Source organism: Pavona decussata, unplaced genomic scaffold (assembly GCF_977016875.1).
Source record: "Pavona decussata unplaced genomic scaffold, jaPavDecu1.1 SCAFFOLD_91, whole genome shotgun sequence".
Lineage (NCBI taxonomy): Eukaryota > Metazoa > Cnidaria > Anthozoa > Scleractinia > Agariciidae > Pavona > Pavona decussata.
The window spans coordinates 1,403,547-1,421,302 of record NW_028145508.1 but is presented as its reverse complement, the minus strand read 5'-3'; the positions used below and the strand labels follow the sequence as shown (position 1 = coordinate 1,421,302).

The following is a 17,756-nucleotide window of genomic DNA, read 5'->3' as shown; positions in this document are numbered from 1 at the left end:
TAAATATTTGTAAATATTCACGTAATTCAGCCTTTAGGCTGCGAAGTGATTTTTAAATCAATCAACCATCAACTATGACGCTAGGGTGGGTCGATACCAGCTTTTTTTAAAATCGATCCGATACGAGTGCGATATTTACCGATATTTGGCATTTTTCGATACCAATATCGATATTGTGACGTCACAATCCAAGACTTTTCTGTGATGTTGTCACTGACAAGCGAAAAGACTTCAGTTAATGGACCGCATGTCAAAAATTTACGTCATCGCTAAGGTAGTGCCCGGGACGTACAGTGCTGTTACTTTCTTCAAACACACTGCAACAACACATACACAAACTGGAAAATATCGGCTTTCGGCACAAACGCAGGCTTCAGTTTTCAAGTGAATGGTCACGTGAAGAGTATCGAAAGGGATCGAAACAAGCGATATTTCCCCCAAGTATCGATATTTTTCAACGAGGCCTGGTATCGATTATGTCGAGTATTTGGTATCGGTTCACCGGCTTAAGATTTACAACATGTAGGAAAAAGGCACCTCAACAACTGCGTGATTGCTGACTGATTCAGATTTAGCAGACTCCACAAAAAATGCATAATCCAAAGTTGACTTGCTGTTAAAAAAAACTCGCCTTACGAGGTACTAATGATTGGAATTCGATACCCGAATTTGATAGTATCGGTAAAAAAGTTATTATTGGTACCCATTGGCACCAATAATAATAATAATAATAATAATAATAATAATAACAATAATAATAATAATAATAATAATAATAATGATAATAATGATAAATACAATTTTAATAGCGCCAAAATCCAAATGTTCTAAGGCGCTTTACAAACCTTAATTAAGGTTACAATTAAATTAACAAATTCACAATTACAATTATTAAAAGCATATTCAAAACTAAGATGCATCATAAGCAGAACGCATACTTGAATAAAAACGTCTTCAAGTTACTTCTAAAGATGTTAAAACAGGCAGTGTTCCTCAACTGTGTACATGTAATGGGAGATCATTCCATAGCTTTGGTGCACAAACAGAAAAAGCCCTATCACCATATGATTTCATCTTAGCAAAAAAATACCGCTGAAAAGTTCTGAGAAGATGACCTGAGGTTACGTTCAGGGGCACCAATATTGTACCAATAAACAAGTTTAGACTGATGTCAACTCTAAATTACAGGCGATGCAGAATTCTGTTCGCATTCAAATAGATTGCAGTCGTAATCGAAATCGACTAATAAACTAGAAAATCATTCTCTGCAAATTTTTGAATTACAAAAAGTGTTCAACCAATCAGTATAATAAATAAACTAAATACTTAACTTGTAGAACAAGTTCGCGGGTAGGCTTCTATTTACCTCCAACGGCTGAAAGAAAACCAAAGTTTGACTGACCAGAACTTGAGGGCCTGAATTGTGGAATACCCAGGCACAAGGGCCTTCTCCGCGAGACCCCGAAATGGAAAACGAACTGCTTTTTGTTACCTTCAAATTAAGAGATGATTTTGAAGGTGATGTTTTTTTCCTTTAGCTTTTTGGCGATAAAATCAGTGTTACTGAAGAAACCTTCTTGAATTTATTTTACGGTTCAAAACGTTAACTTAGCGTTCTATCACGCGATGCTGTTCTCTTATTGGCTACGCTACTCACTATCAGGGATTTTGTTGTAGATATTGAGTAGAGTGAGTAGCCTAAAGCTGGCGATTTCATAGGCTGATCGCGGCCAATTTGACTCGACAGTGAAAATCGCAAGCGATTTTGGCCGCTGATTGATGCGGACACACCTGGCAATTTTTTCGCCGATCGCGGCGATGTGGCACTTCAACTTTGTTCCCGGGCTCCAACGAGGGGCATTTTGAAAAGTCATGTGATAAAATCGCCCAACCTGATTGGTTGACTTTACTGGCGATTCGCAGCGATGCAGCATAGAAAATCGCGGGAACGGGCACACTTGGCGAATACCTAGGAATACTATAGTCGCGCCGAAACGATTACAGAGAAGGCAAAAAATTGCAACAAAATAAGGAATGAATATTTTTCACGGTAAGAAAAGGAGTCGAAACAAGAGTTAAATGATTTTATTCTTCATTTACACTTTTCAAAGTTGGCAATATTATAATTTGAAAACATTCAAAGTTACGTTTCACTGACACATTTTTTAAAAAAATTGGCTTTCAAAGGGCTCTTTTACGTCAGTATATCTTTGATTGTCATTTTTACATTTTCCAATTAAAAAATCCTCGGCTCCTCGATTCAGTTTCGAGCGAACAATTGAGGCCCAGACAAAAATCAAAAATTGAGACAAATGTCTCAATTTTTTCTGGCGCGAGATTTCACGTTGAGCGGCTCGCGCCATGCATGGCGGAAGTTCGAACTCATTTTCGACGTAAATGCTTCGGTCGATAACTCTCTTTCGAGTGTATAAGAGTTGTTAATTCATATTTTTTTTTAGGAAACAAATGGACCGTGCGGTACGGCTTTATCCTCTAGAAAGCACCTTTTCGACGAGCAATTTGACGGTAAGCATAAGTTTATTTAACTGGGAAATGAGCGATCGGCTTCACCGTTGAAATCATCATGTTGTAATGAAAGGCTCTCTATTTTCAACCGGTTATTTACTACGCTTTTAGAAAGCGAACTAGGGAGTGTGACCCAGCAATTTGGGACAGCTTTGGCATTCAAAATTGCCATCTCGGCTTCCATTCTAGTGATGACCTCGCCTTCAGCTAAGTAGAAAAAACTGTACTTCGCAAGTTTAACAATAATGGCACTGACCACTGACATAGACCCGTAAAGTCCGCCGTTTGAAAAATAAAAAAAAAGCATGCGCAGGCTGTTTTTGTCTAGGGTTCGCCTCGGATACGTCACCAAAAGGAATTGACCGTGAGGGCCTGGGAGAAAGCTGTACAGGGACTAGACTAGGCAATACCAGCAGTAGATTCGCGTGACTGTTTCGAAGCCACAGAGGGCAGAGCTGAATTGGAACCTTATTAGAAAGACAGCGAACCTCCAGGAGGAATAACTGTGCTCGGTTCAGGAAAGATTTCAGTAAGGTTACTCTAGTGAATAATGCAAGGACCACTTGTACAAACAGCAGCAAAGTGTAGCCGGATCTTTGTGTAGATCAGGATCAGCAATGTTGAATAAAACGTAAAACCAAATGCAAGGCTGATCCGAGACAGTTCACAAGGGTAATTTTATGTATATAAAAAAATTACCCTTTTTAGCTTTCTGATCAGCCTAGCAAATGGTTTCAAAGCTTTGAGTAACCGACATAATTTACAGGGGAAGAGACAGTCGTATGACGCGAATGAATAAAAATGAAAGCAACTGACAATATATATACCAACGCTGCGCTAATGATCGAAGCATTATTATAACATATCACGTAACACCAGAAACAGGGTTAAGTAACCCATGATAAATACATACGCCAATTCCTCTCGCAAGTGATCACGCGCGCAAAATCGGACGGTATCGAAGCAAGCGATGACGTCGACACTCCCGCGTATCGATACTTTATCGGCATCTCCCGGTATCGAATACGTGTGTTTTGATATCAGCCGATCTTACTGGAGAGCAGATTGGAATTTGAACTACCGATATTCAAGTAATTTCTGACATGTAATAGATGATACTACACACGATCTAATTCTCGGAAAAAAAATTCAGAGCCCCCTGAGGCATTGGGTGGTTGTCTGGTTCGCTAAATTTCTAAGTGTACACAATTTCTGAAATAACTTCCTAAATAAAAGACGTCTGAGCGCAGGCTAATAATTCTGAAAGGTATTAAATCTCAATGAAGTGTGATTAATTGACTGTCAATTGGCACTATCCCAGACAGGGGCGGGTCCCTGAAGGTTTTATTGAAAGAGAGGGCTGTCAATCGTTGTGAGCTTGGGACTCAGGGGAGGTGCTAGGCAAGACATTTTTGAACAAGGAAGTTTTAAAAGAAGGCAAACCTGATATTTGGAACCCTTATAGTTGACGCCGGGCTTGCAGCAATCAATCAAAAACTTTCTTCAAGTGTCAGACCTTGTACAGCTTAGGTCAAACAAGTCCCATACTTATTTATGTAGGGACACAAATAAATTACAGCAAGCTAACAATAACTGTAGAAAAATTATAATATGTACAAGGAATTGTATAAAAATAAATAATAAAATCTATGATTAAGAAATAATTCGAATTATACGTTTATGGAATTAAAACTCCTCGTTTTTACATCCTTAAGGCGGGGGTTCACCTGAAAGCCTTTTTCACGCCGCTTAAAATCGGTCAAATGGAAATATCTTGTTCGCATTTCAAGCTATACAAAAACCCTCCATTCATTACACATATCAATGTTTTGGGGTGTTTTATGAATTTTTGGGTGATTTTTAGGTATATTTGGAAGGAAATAATTTTTCTTGAAGGATTGGTAAAATTAAAAGAAATAAGAAATGTTGAAGATTTAGGGATGTTTTAAAATTAGAATTTGTAGTTAAAAATTAATAGACAGACACCAAGTTAGTCCACTAGAAACCTGGGGTGCTCTTGCGTGGGTATCAACTGTCTGTTAGAGTTCCAAAAATCATTTTCTTTCTTCTATCCATTTTTAAAACCTCTTCAAATCTCACTCAAATTCAGGTAGAGCCCCGCCTTAATTTCGCCTTCAAAACTAGTTTGTTTGAGAAGTTATATCAAACACTCGTCACAGTGTTTCATCACAATACCAAAAATCTAGAAGTTCGTCAAAAGTACTCCGCTACGCGTCGTATTTTCAACTCTCTCCTCGGTGTTTGATTATCGCATCCGGGAATTTCAGAGAAGATCCGGGGATGTTTTGTGCAGGCTTACATGATGCACTACCAGTTTGATATGTGATGAAACACTGTGTCTCGTGTTTGATATATTACGTCTAACAGTCAAGTATACTGACTGTACCGATATTACGCTTACGTGTAGTGTTTTAAAAACGGCCAGCGATTTAGCTAATCTGTCTGCCGTTGCCACAGTTTGTCCCATAATTTCGGGAACAAATAACTTGCGTAATGAAGGTATTGTATTGTATCTGGGTGTGGAAAAGTCTGCCTTAAGTTATAGGATGAATTATGACTTCCTCAGAAATACCACGGATATTTGTAAGGCTTAGATTGTGTTTCACTTTATCCTTTATACATTAAGATTCTTATGTCCTATAAGCGCAGCCCCCCCGCGGCCTATTTTACTGAACGTAGGCAACTTTGCTCTCTCTAGCAACTGCGAATAACTAGGGTGTTTTTCTCTATAGACCGCCCTCACACCACTTTCCTGTACTCTTTCTAACTTTGTGGGCGTCGCTTAAGAAGTGCAGAAATGCCATACCAAATGGCAGTATGTGAGGTGCGGTAAGATGACTGCAGTGAACAATTGTAGCTTTGCATTTGTTGGAATCAAGTTTCTAAGCCTCATAAGTATACTGATCCACTGATTGGCTTTTTTTTTTTTTTTTTTTTTTTTTTTGCAGAGTTTACGTTCCTTTCTATTATTGTACTATCGTATCAGCAGTTATGAGACTAAGCCGAGTCATCAACTTTAACCCTGTTGTCATACTTGCGAAATGCCGGTTCATTCAAGACCTCCACGATACGTTAAATACCACAGGCTGTCAGCACCCTCAGGCAGACATTGGCTCATATCAAGACCGAGCACAAAGACCCATGCACCAGACATTTAACTCAGTGGAACAGCAATTAATATAAGTACCCACTTCACATTGAAATTGTCACGTAATCTATATATCTCTTAGGAGATTTATCAGGGTTGATAGAAGTCTGAGTGAAGCCACAGAAATGTGAACAATTTAGGGTTCTAACACGGAATAAAACTGTCTTCCTTTTTATCGCTGATTGAATTGCATTTAAAGCCCATCGTGTCTAAACGTTTCCGTCTTTAGTTTCAACTGATGTCCCCAAGGTCAGTGGGTACGTACAGAGCTTTGGACTCAGATGACAGAAGTGCTTTATAAAACAACGAAGCTCTGCTATTATCGATCCAGTGAATGTGCATGAAAGTTCCAGAATCATAAGACTCAGCTAATACAATTTCGCAATTGGAATTGTTAACCTTTTTCTCCTTGTTTGGCTCACACAATCGTTCTAATTAGTATGTCATCGACTATCATATTTTCATGTTTTACTGTATATACTCAAACTCTAGCATCTCATCTGGCAGTACTAGCATGGCGTCGCTAAAAGGATGTGGCTTTTTCAAGGTTTTGATTGATTTTTAATTTGTTTTGAGAGCCACAAAACCTAACTTAATTAAAGGGGAAAAAATAGCACATTGCAATTTCAAAATATTCGGAACTATAACAGAGCAGAAAATCGGTAACAGCAGAATTATTGGCATCATGTTCACTGGGAATAGATAAACTTTCTAGATCATCAACGCAACTTAATTTTGTTTTTCAGCAGGTTGCCTCGTCTATTGTTTAGCTCACAAATGTAAGGGGATTCTTGCCCAAGTATTTGATTAACTATGTCAAACGAAGAAAGTAAAAAGCGATTATTTCAGTGATAGAACCATAGCCTCATGTAGTTTCCAAGATTTGCATCAATACTTCGCAGCCACTTTTCATTAAACGGTGATTCCGATACCTGGGGTTAGAATTTCTATTAAATTTTTTTTTTAAGCATAGATTACAATCAACAAAATTTCTTTGTCAAAGTGTTTTTTTTAAATTTGCGGTGACTGGTGATTCATAAACCTAGAAGTTACTTTTTGGGAGCATTTTGCAATCTTTGTGCAGAGTACATGTTGGTTTTAAATCGCCACCAAGCCAGCTGACGATTTTGCGGGAAACCGAGAAGATGTTATCACCTGGGCACGCCAAGATCGCGAAAATCCGCCAAGTCTTGCCTGAGGGGGCGATTTGCGAGAAGCTGTCACATTAATGAGTCGTGACAGTAAATTGTATCCGAAATAAAGATGATTAAATTATATTCCTTTGCGGTTACACGCAAAGCCTGCATTGCGTTGAGACGCAACTTTTAAACAGACCCAGAAATTGGTCCGTGGATGAAATTGGCGCCATAAAAGGTGTCTTGGTGGCTGAGGTAAATTTCTAAGTGGATTGAGGAGGCAACGCTTTCGTTACTTGTGAAATCCTATGCCGTGCGTGGTGCTTGAGAGAGATTAATTGCAGAGTTTTGTGATCACATATGATGGGGATTATGCAAGTGAAAAGCTTGTTGATAATGGCGGCGACTGTGGTTGTGCATTCGTCCTTCACGCTTTCAATCCCTTTTGGAAAACCACTCGTGGAAACCAAGTATGGTATGATAACTGGAAAGACCACGCATTTCTCCGACGAAAATAGCGACATCAAGTATGTAAACACATTCCTTGGAATTCCTTACGCCTCACCTCCTGTCCACGGCCTACGCTTTAAACCCCCGGAACCCCCGTCTGCATGGAAACCTAAGATATATAACGCAACTTATTTCAGAAATGTTTGCGCGCAAGATCGAAGCGACTACTTTAAAAATTCAATACGCCTAGTCTGGCCTGACTTCACTTGGGAGAAGGATTCTAGTGAGGATTGCTTGTACTTAAATGTTTTTGCCCCAGGAAGAAATGCCACGAATACAAGTCGGCAGCTTTATCCGGTGATAATGTTTATTCACGGTGGAAGTTACGTTTACGGTACGACGGCTCGGCATACCACGCCTGGCGAGGTACTGCCTCGTTGGGGTGTTGTCTTGGTGACTATTCAATACCGTCTTGGTGCGTTTGGTTTTCTCACCACTGGTGATGACAACGCAAGCGGAAATTGGGGAATGCTAGATCAAGTAGAGGCTTTACGTTGGATCCAGGAGAACATACAGGCGTTCAGGGGTAACAAAAACAGTGTTACCATATTAGGAGTGAGCTCTGGTGGGGCCAGTGTTGGGCTGCACCTACTGTCCCCCCTTTCTAAGGGACTTTTTCATCGAGCCATTGCGGAGAGCGGGGTAGAGTTCTCTTCATTCGCGTTTAGCACAGTGAAGAAAGCTGTTAACAAAACTAAAACAGCTGCCAAAAAACTCGGGTGCGACGTGGATAATCACCAGGAAATGATGGTATGTCTACGAGCAAAGGATACCAACGAAATTATTGAGAATTACGAATGGCCATTCACTGGGCCTGTAATTGATAATCACTTCATATTGGACACACCCAAAAATCTCCGCCGGTCGGGGCAATTTCATCCCGTTCCGCTGATTAGCGGTTTCAATAGCCACGAAGGGGCTCACAACATTCGACCCAAGTACAGGCCTCCGACAGAAATCACACCGGCTGTGTTCAGAGAAGCCATCGAGGAATTTGTTGAAAACCAGACATTTCACAAGCATGACGTTACCGCTGCCCTGATAGAAGACGCAATCGAATTCCAGTACACACCCTGGGGCAAAACGCCAGACTCACCCACCCTCCGACAGAAAATAGTTGACATGCAATCCGACTATATTATTGCCGCCCCCACAGTGGAGGTGTTGGGGATTCACAGCCAGAAAGCGCCAGCTTACATGTATTTGTTTAGCCACAGATCACAGCGAAATACTGCCCCAGCTTGGATGGGAGTAAAACATGGAGATAACACACCGTATGACTTTGGCGCCCCGTTTTTGAACATTACCTCGCTGAATTTTACCGAAGAAGATCGAAATGTCAGCAGCGTGATTATGTCGCTTTACGCGAACTTTGCTAAGGACGGAGCACCCACGCCTTCTCCCGTGCACGGGGTGACTTGGGGCGAGTTTAACAGGACGCATAGTTTGTATTTGGTAATTCAGGGAAATCCTGAAATAAAGGTTAACTTCAAGCCGCACAGAATGGCGTTTTGGAACAGTTACTACCCACGTCTGTTGAACTTCTCGAAAAACTTCGCGAATTCTAATGAATCACGTGTAATAATACATAATACAGGAATGGGACGAATCTTGAACCCAGGTTTTCTCGGTTTAGTTTCAGCTGTTATAGCCATTGCAGCTGTTTGGTGATTACAATGATTTTTGACTGCTGCTAATTAGCCACAAAATCAAAGACAAACCGCCGCTCATCGGCACGAAAAGAAAACAGAATGTCCGAGATTTATTGTCAACGATCCATGCTTGGAAATCGGTTTGCAAAGAAACGGAATTTGTAATTTCATTTGGTGGAATCGACCGTAACAAACTTATCAAAGAGAAAAAGCGGGAAAGACCTTCAGTTGTATTGTAAAGAAAGGAAAGAATTCGCCGCGATTTTAATAAATGCTGCATGGAGATTATTGTGAACGTGTCTTAGAAACATAAATTCTAATTTAATGTAATGTCATTGAACCAACAACAATGGACACTATATAGACGAACTCTAAGAAAGCAGATTTCCGTTTATTAACGGAAGTTCATCAGCATAAGCTGGGTAAATCCCGCAGAACTTTTTCGAAAGGGGAAAAAATCGTAATCTACGCTTTCAAGTGTTGTATTTTGATATAATCGTTGTTTTATTTTGTTGTCAGTACCTCTAGTGTTTTTATTTTATTTTATTTTTTTAATGTATATACAACTGAAAAGTATTATCCTTAAAATCTAAATAATCAAAAGGGTCCTTTGTATTATATTGTACCTGAATAAAGTAAAGATCCGTAGAAGTTCTGGATTGTGTCAAAGAAAAGCCGCAGCGAAAAGCAGCTCTAAAAAATAGATCTACACGGGAAAGGGTTAACTCAAGGAAATTGAAGGAATTTTATACAAATAAAGGCTCGTTGTCATAAGCTCCTAATTTTAATCCGCCTCCAAGCCGGATTGAACGCAAGGGATGACAATGCGCGCTTTTGCCTTTCCTCTTAATCTGCCGGAAAACATAACGACAACGCAAACAGAGTGTAAATTCACTGTTTTCAACTCATTTTGCGATTTTCCTATTGATGGTTTGCATGTGACGTCATGGCGGCCATGTTGGTGGACAGGAACAATAAGATTTTTCTCCTCTGGGAGTTCACTTCCATTTTTATGTAAACTTTGTGAACAAATTTTCTTTTGGTTTGTCCACCAACATGGCGGCAATGCAAACCACCTATCCAGGAACGCTCAAATTATGAAAGAGAATAAAAAGAGATCCATTGTCTTACACAAGATGACAAAGAAATAAATCAGAACGTGTAATGCACGTGCAGAGCAATAATAATAATAATAATAATAATAATAATAATAATAATAATAATAATAATAATAATAATAATAATAATAATAATAATAGCATTTATTTAAACAAGAGCAAGTATGAACCACCGGCATAACGCACGCGCAGAGCGATTGCGTTTGCTCTTGTGACCATTCTCGTCCTCAGAGCCCCAAGGTTTTTTTTTTTTTAAATTGTTGAACGAGTGGCTCTGGGTCCATCCAGAAATATCTTTTTTTTTATTGGCTGTCGAAAACCTGATGCGCTATAAGGTGAAAAATGCTACGCTTCTGCGCATTTGTCTTTTCTTCCTAATACTGAGGAAATACTGAGCAATAATAATACTGAGCAAGCGCAATGGTGATTTATCACACTGAGCGTGCGCTACCGGATGTCGTGAAATTCACGACATCCGGTAACGGCTGTTACCAGGGCCTACGATCTCACCGCTGATCAAAAGATCGTAGGCTCTGGGAACGAAGATGTCTTGTGACGATCTCGTTACCGTCGCCGTCGTTGTTGCTTTGACAGGACATTTTTACTATGGCACCATTTGACTACAACTACCAGAATCCTTCATTTTTTTTTTCTCATGATAGAGCAGTTTTCAATTGAGTGTTGAAAGTAATTTCGCGTTTGCTTTGGTTTTGCATTACTACGCTCTGTGATTGGTTAACAAAACTCGCGCCACTTTCTCAACCAATGGGAATCCAACCCAAAACCAATCGTGTTTTCGCCGCACGTGTTTTCCCGCGCTTGGCGCCAGTTACATGTATTTGCTTCAAATTCTGATTGGCTCGTTGCGTTGTTTACATTTGTTGCGATTGGCCAAAGTAATTACTTTGGTTTTGGTTTTAAGAGCGGCTGCCTGTAAGAATCGAGAACTGCATTTCAGCGACCACTTGGTCGAATTTCTGATATTTCGTCTGAAGATATCCTTGGATTAACTATTTTCGAAAATCATATTTTAAAGTTCCAAGGTATTTTATTTTTTGAGAAAATTGCAAGAGTTTGAAATGCGGCCTAGGTGCGGTCACCGGCCGATGAAAACCGCGAAAATTTAGGTCAAAGGACGAAGCCCCGTTTACGGTGTAAAATAACTCAATGAACTTGAAACTTTACACAAACCTAGACCAACCATCTCACAAGAAAATTAATACAATAAACATTCCAAACTCGCTGGCTGCTTTCTAAAGTATGCAGATTTGTGTACGTTACTCAAAATGGCCTTGAAACTAATGCCTATTTTCATTAACATAAAAGTGTTTCTGGTATGTGATTTTCTCTAAATTAAATCTCATATCTCGAAAGACGAAAAAAAGAACTTTCTTTGCTCCAAGTTTCAAGCTCTGATTCACACTCTTTCTCACTCAAGGAAGATCGAATATGCATGCGATACTTGCGGCTCGCAATTCACGTCACGAATTATGAGATCAGAACCGATTCACAAGCACTTGACATCTGAAGCCCGTGAATGTTTCCAAACATCACATATTGGTCCCTAAAACTAATCAGACTGACTGAAGACAGCCATTCAATGTTTTCCGATCCCAGATTTCTTTCCTATTCTGCTCTAAAATAATATATTTATTCCGGTCAATTACACTAGCCTACGAAACATGTGCAACAAATTTGCATACCACTTCGATGTCGCAGGAAAAAGAAGTGCAAATCAAACTTTACAGCTCCTTTATCTTCTTAAATGAAGCAGTCGATCAGTAAAATGGAGAAAAACGTGTGACTTTGTTCCTGTCGTGTTGTTTTGAGTGTTCGTTTTTAGCAGCGGCGGCCCAAATCAATAAGCCAGTGTGACAAAACAACTGTAACTCGATATTCACTTCGCTGATGCCGATAACGCGCACGTGATTCTGGCCAGGCACTTACGCGTTCAGGGCGCTTTTAGAAAAGTACTGCTTGGGGGCTACGAATACTCTGGTGATGATGACCTTGTCAAGCTTAAGGACTGTACAAGAGATCTGAGAGCCCACCTTTCCAGCTTTAGTTTTTTCCGAAAAAAAAAATCGACGTTAGAGTATTAGTGTCAGTTTTTGGTTTTATGACTTACAGTATAATGCAGATTCTGGAACGTCGATTTTTTGCGAAAAAAAAAATATATATATCCATAACCACCATCCCCACAATTAAAAATATAAAATTTGTAACTTTGAGGGTATCAGAGTAGTGAATTCCCCACAGACTAACCCGACCTCCCCCACCCCCACCAGCTATAAGCGTCAATAATATTGTGGTTATTGTTTACTTTCCTAGACCGTTTTCTCGCTGCTCCTGCCAGTTTGTTTCAACTCCGTGAAAAAAAATGATAACATGAAATCTGAAATTGAAAAATTAATAGGCGAAATACGGCCCTCACCCGCTCGTGCTAGCTATAAGGTAGTTACGGCCCTCACCCGCTCGTGCTAGTAATAGGGTAGATACGGCCCTCACCCGCTTGCGCTAGTAATAAGTTAGTTTTCGTGGCCTTCACCAGACAAACCAAGGCTGGCAAGATTCCTATCTTCTCGGAAATTGAAAGAAACTTGCAGGAACAACGAGAAAACCGGTTAAGGAAAGTAAACAATAACCACAATTGACGCTTATCGCCAGGGAGGATGAGGAGGGGAGGTCTGTGTTACAGCCCGTCGCACCAGATCAGGAAGGGTGGTCAAGAAACGTGAGAGACTGGACTTATGACTACCCTACCCTACCCTACCCTAGTAAATTAGCTTTCTAAGTCACGTGCCCTTGTTCATCTCGCTCGTATATCGAAAGTGTTGTAATGTCGCTAGATCGGACGTCAAAAGGTTGTACATCGATGTCTAATGAGCATTAAACGTTGTGTTCAAGAGGAAAGCTGTGTTGGTCGAGTTTCCTAACAGTCGGGTTGTTGGGGAATTCACTACTCAAATATGCAGATTTCATATTTTTAATTGTGAGGATGGTGGTTATGGATTTCTTTTTTTTTTTCGCGAAAAAATCGACGTTCCAGGGTCTGTATAACTGTAAGTTAAAAAACGAATTGACACTAATACTTGAATTTTTTTCCGCGAAAAAAAAAAATACAAAGCTGGCAAGACGGGCTCTCGCATCTCTTGTACAGTCTATTAGCTTGACAAAGTTTTCATCACCAGGGTAGTCGTAGTTTGCTGCCCACAAGCAGTACTTTTCACTGTTTACAGTTTCTAAAAGCGCCCTCCACGCGCAGGATTCCATACCGAAAATCACGTGCGCGTTACCCACATCAGCGAAGTGAATGTTCAGTGTCACACTGGCTTATTGATTTGAGCCGTCGCTGCTGAAAACGAACACTCAAAACAACACGGCAGGAACAAAGTCACACGTTTTTCTCCATTTTACTGATCGACTGCTTCATTTAAGAAGATAAAGGAGCTGTAAAGTTTGATTTGCACTTCTTTTTCCTGCGACATCGAAGTGGTATGCAAATTTGTTGCACATGTTTCGTAGTAATTGACCAGAATAAATATATTATTTTAGAGCAGAATAGGAAAGAAATCTGGGATCGGAAAACATTGAATGGCTGTCTTCAGTCAGTCTGATTAGTTTTAGGGACCAATATGTGATGTTTTGAAACATTCACGGGCTTCAGATGTCAAGTGTTTGTGAATCGGTTCTGATCTCATAATTCGTGACGTGAATTGCGAGCCGCAAGTATCGCATGCATATTCGATCTTCCTTGAGTGAGAAAGAGTTTGAATCAGAGCTTGAAACTTGGAACAAAGAAAGTTCTTTTCTTCGTCTTTCGAGATATGAGATTTAATTTAGAGAAAATCACATACCAGAAACACTTTTATGTTAATGAAAATAGGCATTAGTTTCAAGGCCATTTTGAGTAACGTACACAAATCTGCATACTTTAGAAAGCAGCCAGCGAGTTTGGAATGTTTATTGTATTAATTTTCTTGTGAGATGGTTGGTCTAGGTTTGTGTAAAGTTTCAAGTTCATTGGGTTATTTTACACCGTAAACGGGGCTTCGTCCTTTGACCTAAATTTTCGCGGTTTTCATCGGCCCGTGACCGCACCTAGGCCGCATTTCAAACTCTTGCAATTTTCTCAAAAAATAAAATACCTTGGAACTTTAAAATATGATTTTCGAAAATATTTAATCCAAGGGTATCTTCAGGCAAAATATAAGAAATTCGACCAAGTGGTCGCTGAAATGCAGTTCTCGATTCTTACAGGCAGCCGCTCTTAAGACACTCAATTGGAAACCGCTCTAAATAGACCATTTCCGAGTTAATTGCTTTGAACCTCATTATGAAAGCGAAGCTAAGTGCAAAGTTTTTATTATGAAAAGTAGTTTTCATTCATATGCAAACAAAAATTATTTTCATACGAAAAGTTTTGCACTTAGCCTCGTTTTCATAGTGAGGTTCACAGCGACTCGGAAATGGCCTCAAAGGGCTATTCTTTTTTGCTCTCCACTGGGATTTAATTTGAAAAGCAAGACCAACTGAATTCTGGTAGTTGTTGTCAAGTGACGCCACCACGAAAAATTCCTATTCTCGTAGACAAAGCCCTCAGACCTTTCTCAACCAGCCAGACACTGCTTATGACTTGCCAGGCTCTTTCCCCGTTTGTCGGAACGGCAGGTCATTTTTTGTGTGTTTTCCTCAATTTGTTGGCTAAACTGTTTCACCTTTTCACTGCCAGGCTACAACAATCAATTCTCCTGTTATTACGTTGTTTCCTATTGACAATCATGCAGATGCTTGTCCCATGAATCTAGTTTAATGGCCTTAGCTCCCACGAGTCTCTTGTAGCTCAGTGGTAGAGCATCCGAACTAGTAATCGGAAGGTCTTAGGATCGACTCCTGATAGGAGTACTCGGATTTCCTTTTTTCAAGTATGCCTGTGTCACTCATTCAATAACACATCATTCTCATACTTAAATTGTTGTCTCCTTCCCAGATCGTTTTGTGCCCTGTTAAAGACATGATCGTGTAAGCTAATACAGTTTAATCTGCTCGAATACTTTAGCTCATAATTTAAGTTGCAGAAACTTTTAGTGAACAGAATTTTATTTCCCGAAGTTACGAGCTGTTGCTGGCTTTTACAAAAATGCTAGCTTACCATTTTTTGCATTTTTAACGACGCTGCGCTCCTTCGAAAACGAAAGCAATTAGTTTTTCAGTGTTACGAAATTTTGAACTGACATTTTGCAGAAGAAAAATTAGATTTTCTTCAGAACTAAATTTATGAGGCGATTTTAAAAGGCCCGAACAGATATCCACCGAACTGAATCGTCGGCTACCTTGTTCCTTGTGAAAACGGGCAAACACAAAAATAATAAGCAAAAGCATAAAAATAAAAAAAGGAAATTTTCAAAACTTACGCTTATGCTTACAGCTTATGTGAGTTGTTTATGTTTGGCCGGTTTTCACGTGCATATAAGCGCCGTAATGTCTTCTTTTTTTCTTTGCCGTTTATTTTTTTTAATTTGTTTGTTTACCTTTCCTCCGGTAGATGCATCGTTGCCCTTTAAGAATGAATGCTAATTACACTGTCAATTTTTTTTTCACCAAGAGAAATGACTAAACCTTCCTCTTCTGAGTCATGAAATTAAGTGTGGCTCTGACTTCTCTTATACTTTCCAAATGAAAGTTATTAAGTTGTACTCCAAGAAGAACTTGTTTATTACGCTGCAAAAACTGAAGTTGTACGAAAATTGAATCAAAACTGACCCTGACGGCTGTTGGCCAATGTTATGCTGTCCAAAGCGGCTCTAACGTTTGAGTCTGTGGATGAAATCCTAAAGTGTGGCCATTCAAATGAAAGCTACTGAGCAGTACTTTCCTGTAGTGCTGTTTATTATGCTGTACAAGGTGGTTCTAACTTTTGAGTCTGTAGATAAAATCCTAAAGTGCGGCTATTCAAGTGAATGCTACTGAGCAGTACTTTCCTATGGTGCTGTTTGTTACACTGTTCAAAGCGGTTCTAACTTTTGATTCTCTGGATAAAATCTTAATTGTGACCATTCAAATGAAAGCTAATGAGCAGTACCTTCCTGTGGTACTGATCATTATGCTGTACAAGGTGGTTCTAAATTTTCAATCTGTACTATGACAACCAAAAGTGTGACCGGTCCAATGGAAGCCACTCGTGAGTACGTTCTGGCCTGCCGCAAGACTGTGCTACTCATTTTGTTTACAGTTTAAAACTTTTTAAGTTCAAAATTCGAGAAGTTTTAAATTGAGATAAATAAGAAGCCTTTGTCCTGATTCGTCGGCTGACAGCAAGTGAACCACAACGAATTGGCTGCCCGTTCCGATCCGACTGCCACAGATTCACTGCATTTACTTATGAACGTCGGGGGGAAAACAAAGTTGTTCTCTTTTTCCTTGATTTCTTCCTAGAGTAGAACTGAATATTGTGGGAAATCGCGGGTATGTTGTACACCGTAAGCGTTGACAAATGGGGCCAAACAATCGGCCGAAAATAGCCTGACTACAAATTTTGACCGATGCTGTGAATACCGCAACATCGTAGTTTTCAAAATCAAAATTAAAAATGACAGCTGTTTGTCACATTATCACGAATTTTGAAGTTTACCTCATTGTAGGTTACAGCACCACGATCTTCCTTTTGCCAGTTTGGTTTGTAGCTTTTAAAAATAATTGCTCACAAGCAAAGGGACTAAAGTTTTGGCCAATCACCAACATGCGACTCAGTTTCATAAACAACAGGACCTGCATGTAAGCGAATATTGAAGCGCGTATGACTGACACTTCAACACAGAGCCTTAAATCAGCGCAAAACAAAATAAACTTTTTGTTTGAGTCTTCTTTTCGTGTTAAATCGATCACTAAAGTAACATCAAACTGGCCCCCACCCTCGCCCCCCTGGGTAAGAAATGTCTTTGACATTACAGCGATGTTTACTAATAACATTAGAACAATTCTAGTTGGTGTTCAAGGAAGGTCTCTAAGCGCTTAAAGTATACCGCTTTTTTAATTTAAAATACACACAACTCAATAAGTTTAGATTATTTCACCCGTAAGATCAGTTTTTTTGACAACATTTTCACAGGCTGGAACGATAAGAACGCAAAGTTAGTGAAGTGAAAATTCCACAACCGGTTTTTCTGCCAGGCCTAGTGAAGCATTACACGCGAAAATAAAGGACCACTTGTCCTGTTGTTTGTTGAAATAATGGTGCCAGTTATTTCGCACCTGCTTTTCTCCAAGGATGGAATCGTAACAAACCGTCGGAACAAAGGATCGCCTTTCAACGATTCGCTAGGTTTGCAACTTGTGAATAATTCAATGTGACAGGTTTCTTCTAGGTTAAGAAAATTTTTCGCTTCTGAGGATAAACTTAACTGTCATATGTCACAACAGGCGGTTGTAAAATCAGATCACGCAAAAGAAAACCCAGATTTTCTGGGCAATTATTTTCGCGTTAAATCCCAGCGCGATCGTTTTTGTTTGGGAACGCTAATTTCTCCGCGCCCCTAACTCATTGCTACGCGCATGCGCCAATGTTACAGCCGCGCAAAATTTTTCGCCAATGAACAATAGCTCGGAGAACAATGGAGACCTTGAACCGTGCTGTTACACGTTCCAG

At 39.8% G+C, this 17,756-nt stretch overlaps 1 protein-coding gene across 1 annotated transcript; it reads left to right on the top strand.

The window, feature by feature from the left end:
• Positions 1-6,435: 6,435 nt before the first annotated feature.
• On the top strand, positions 6,436-9,644 carry LOC146474143 (neuroligin-4, X-linked-like). The gene has a single exon (XM_085117395.1). It carries the CDS (start codon positions 7,192-7,194, stop codon positions 9,010-9,012), a length of 1,821 nt encoding a protein of 606 aa, XP_084973521.1. The 5' UTR covers positions 6,436-7,191; the 3' UTR covers positions 9,013-9,644.
• Positions 9,645-17,756: the final 8,112 nt, after the last annotated feature.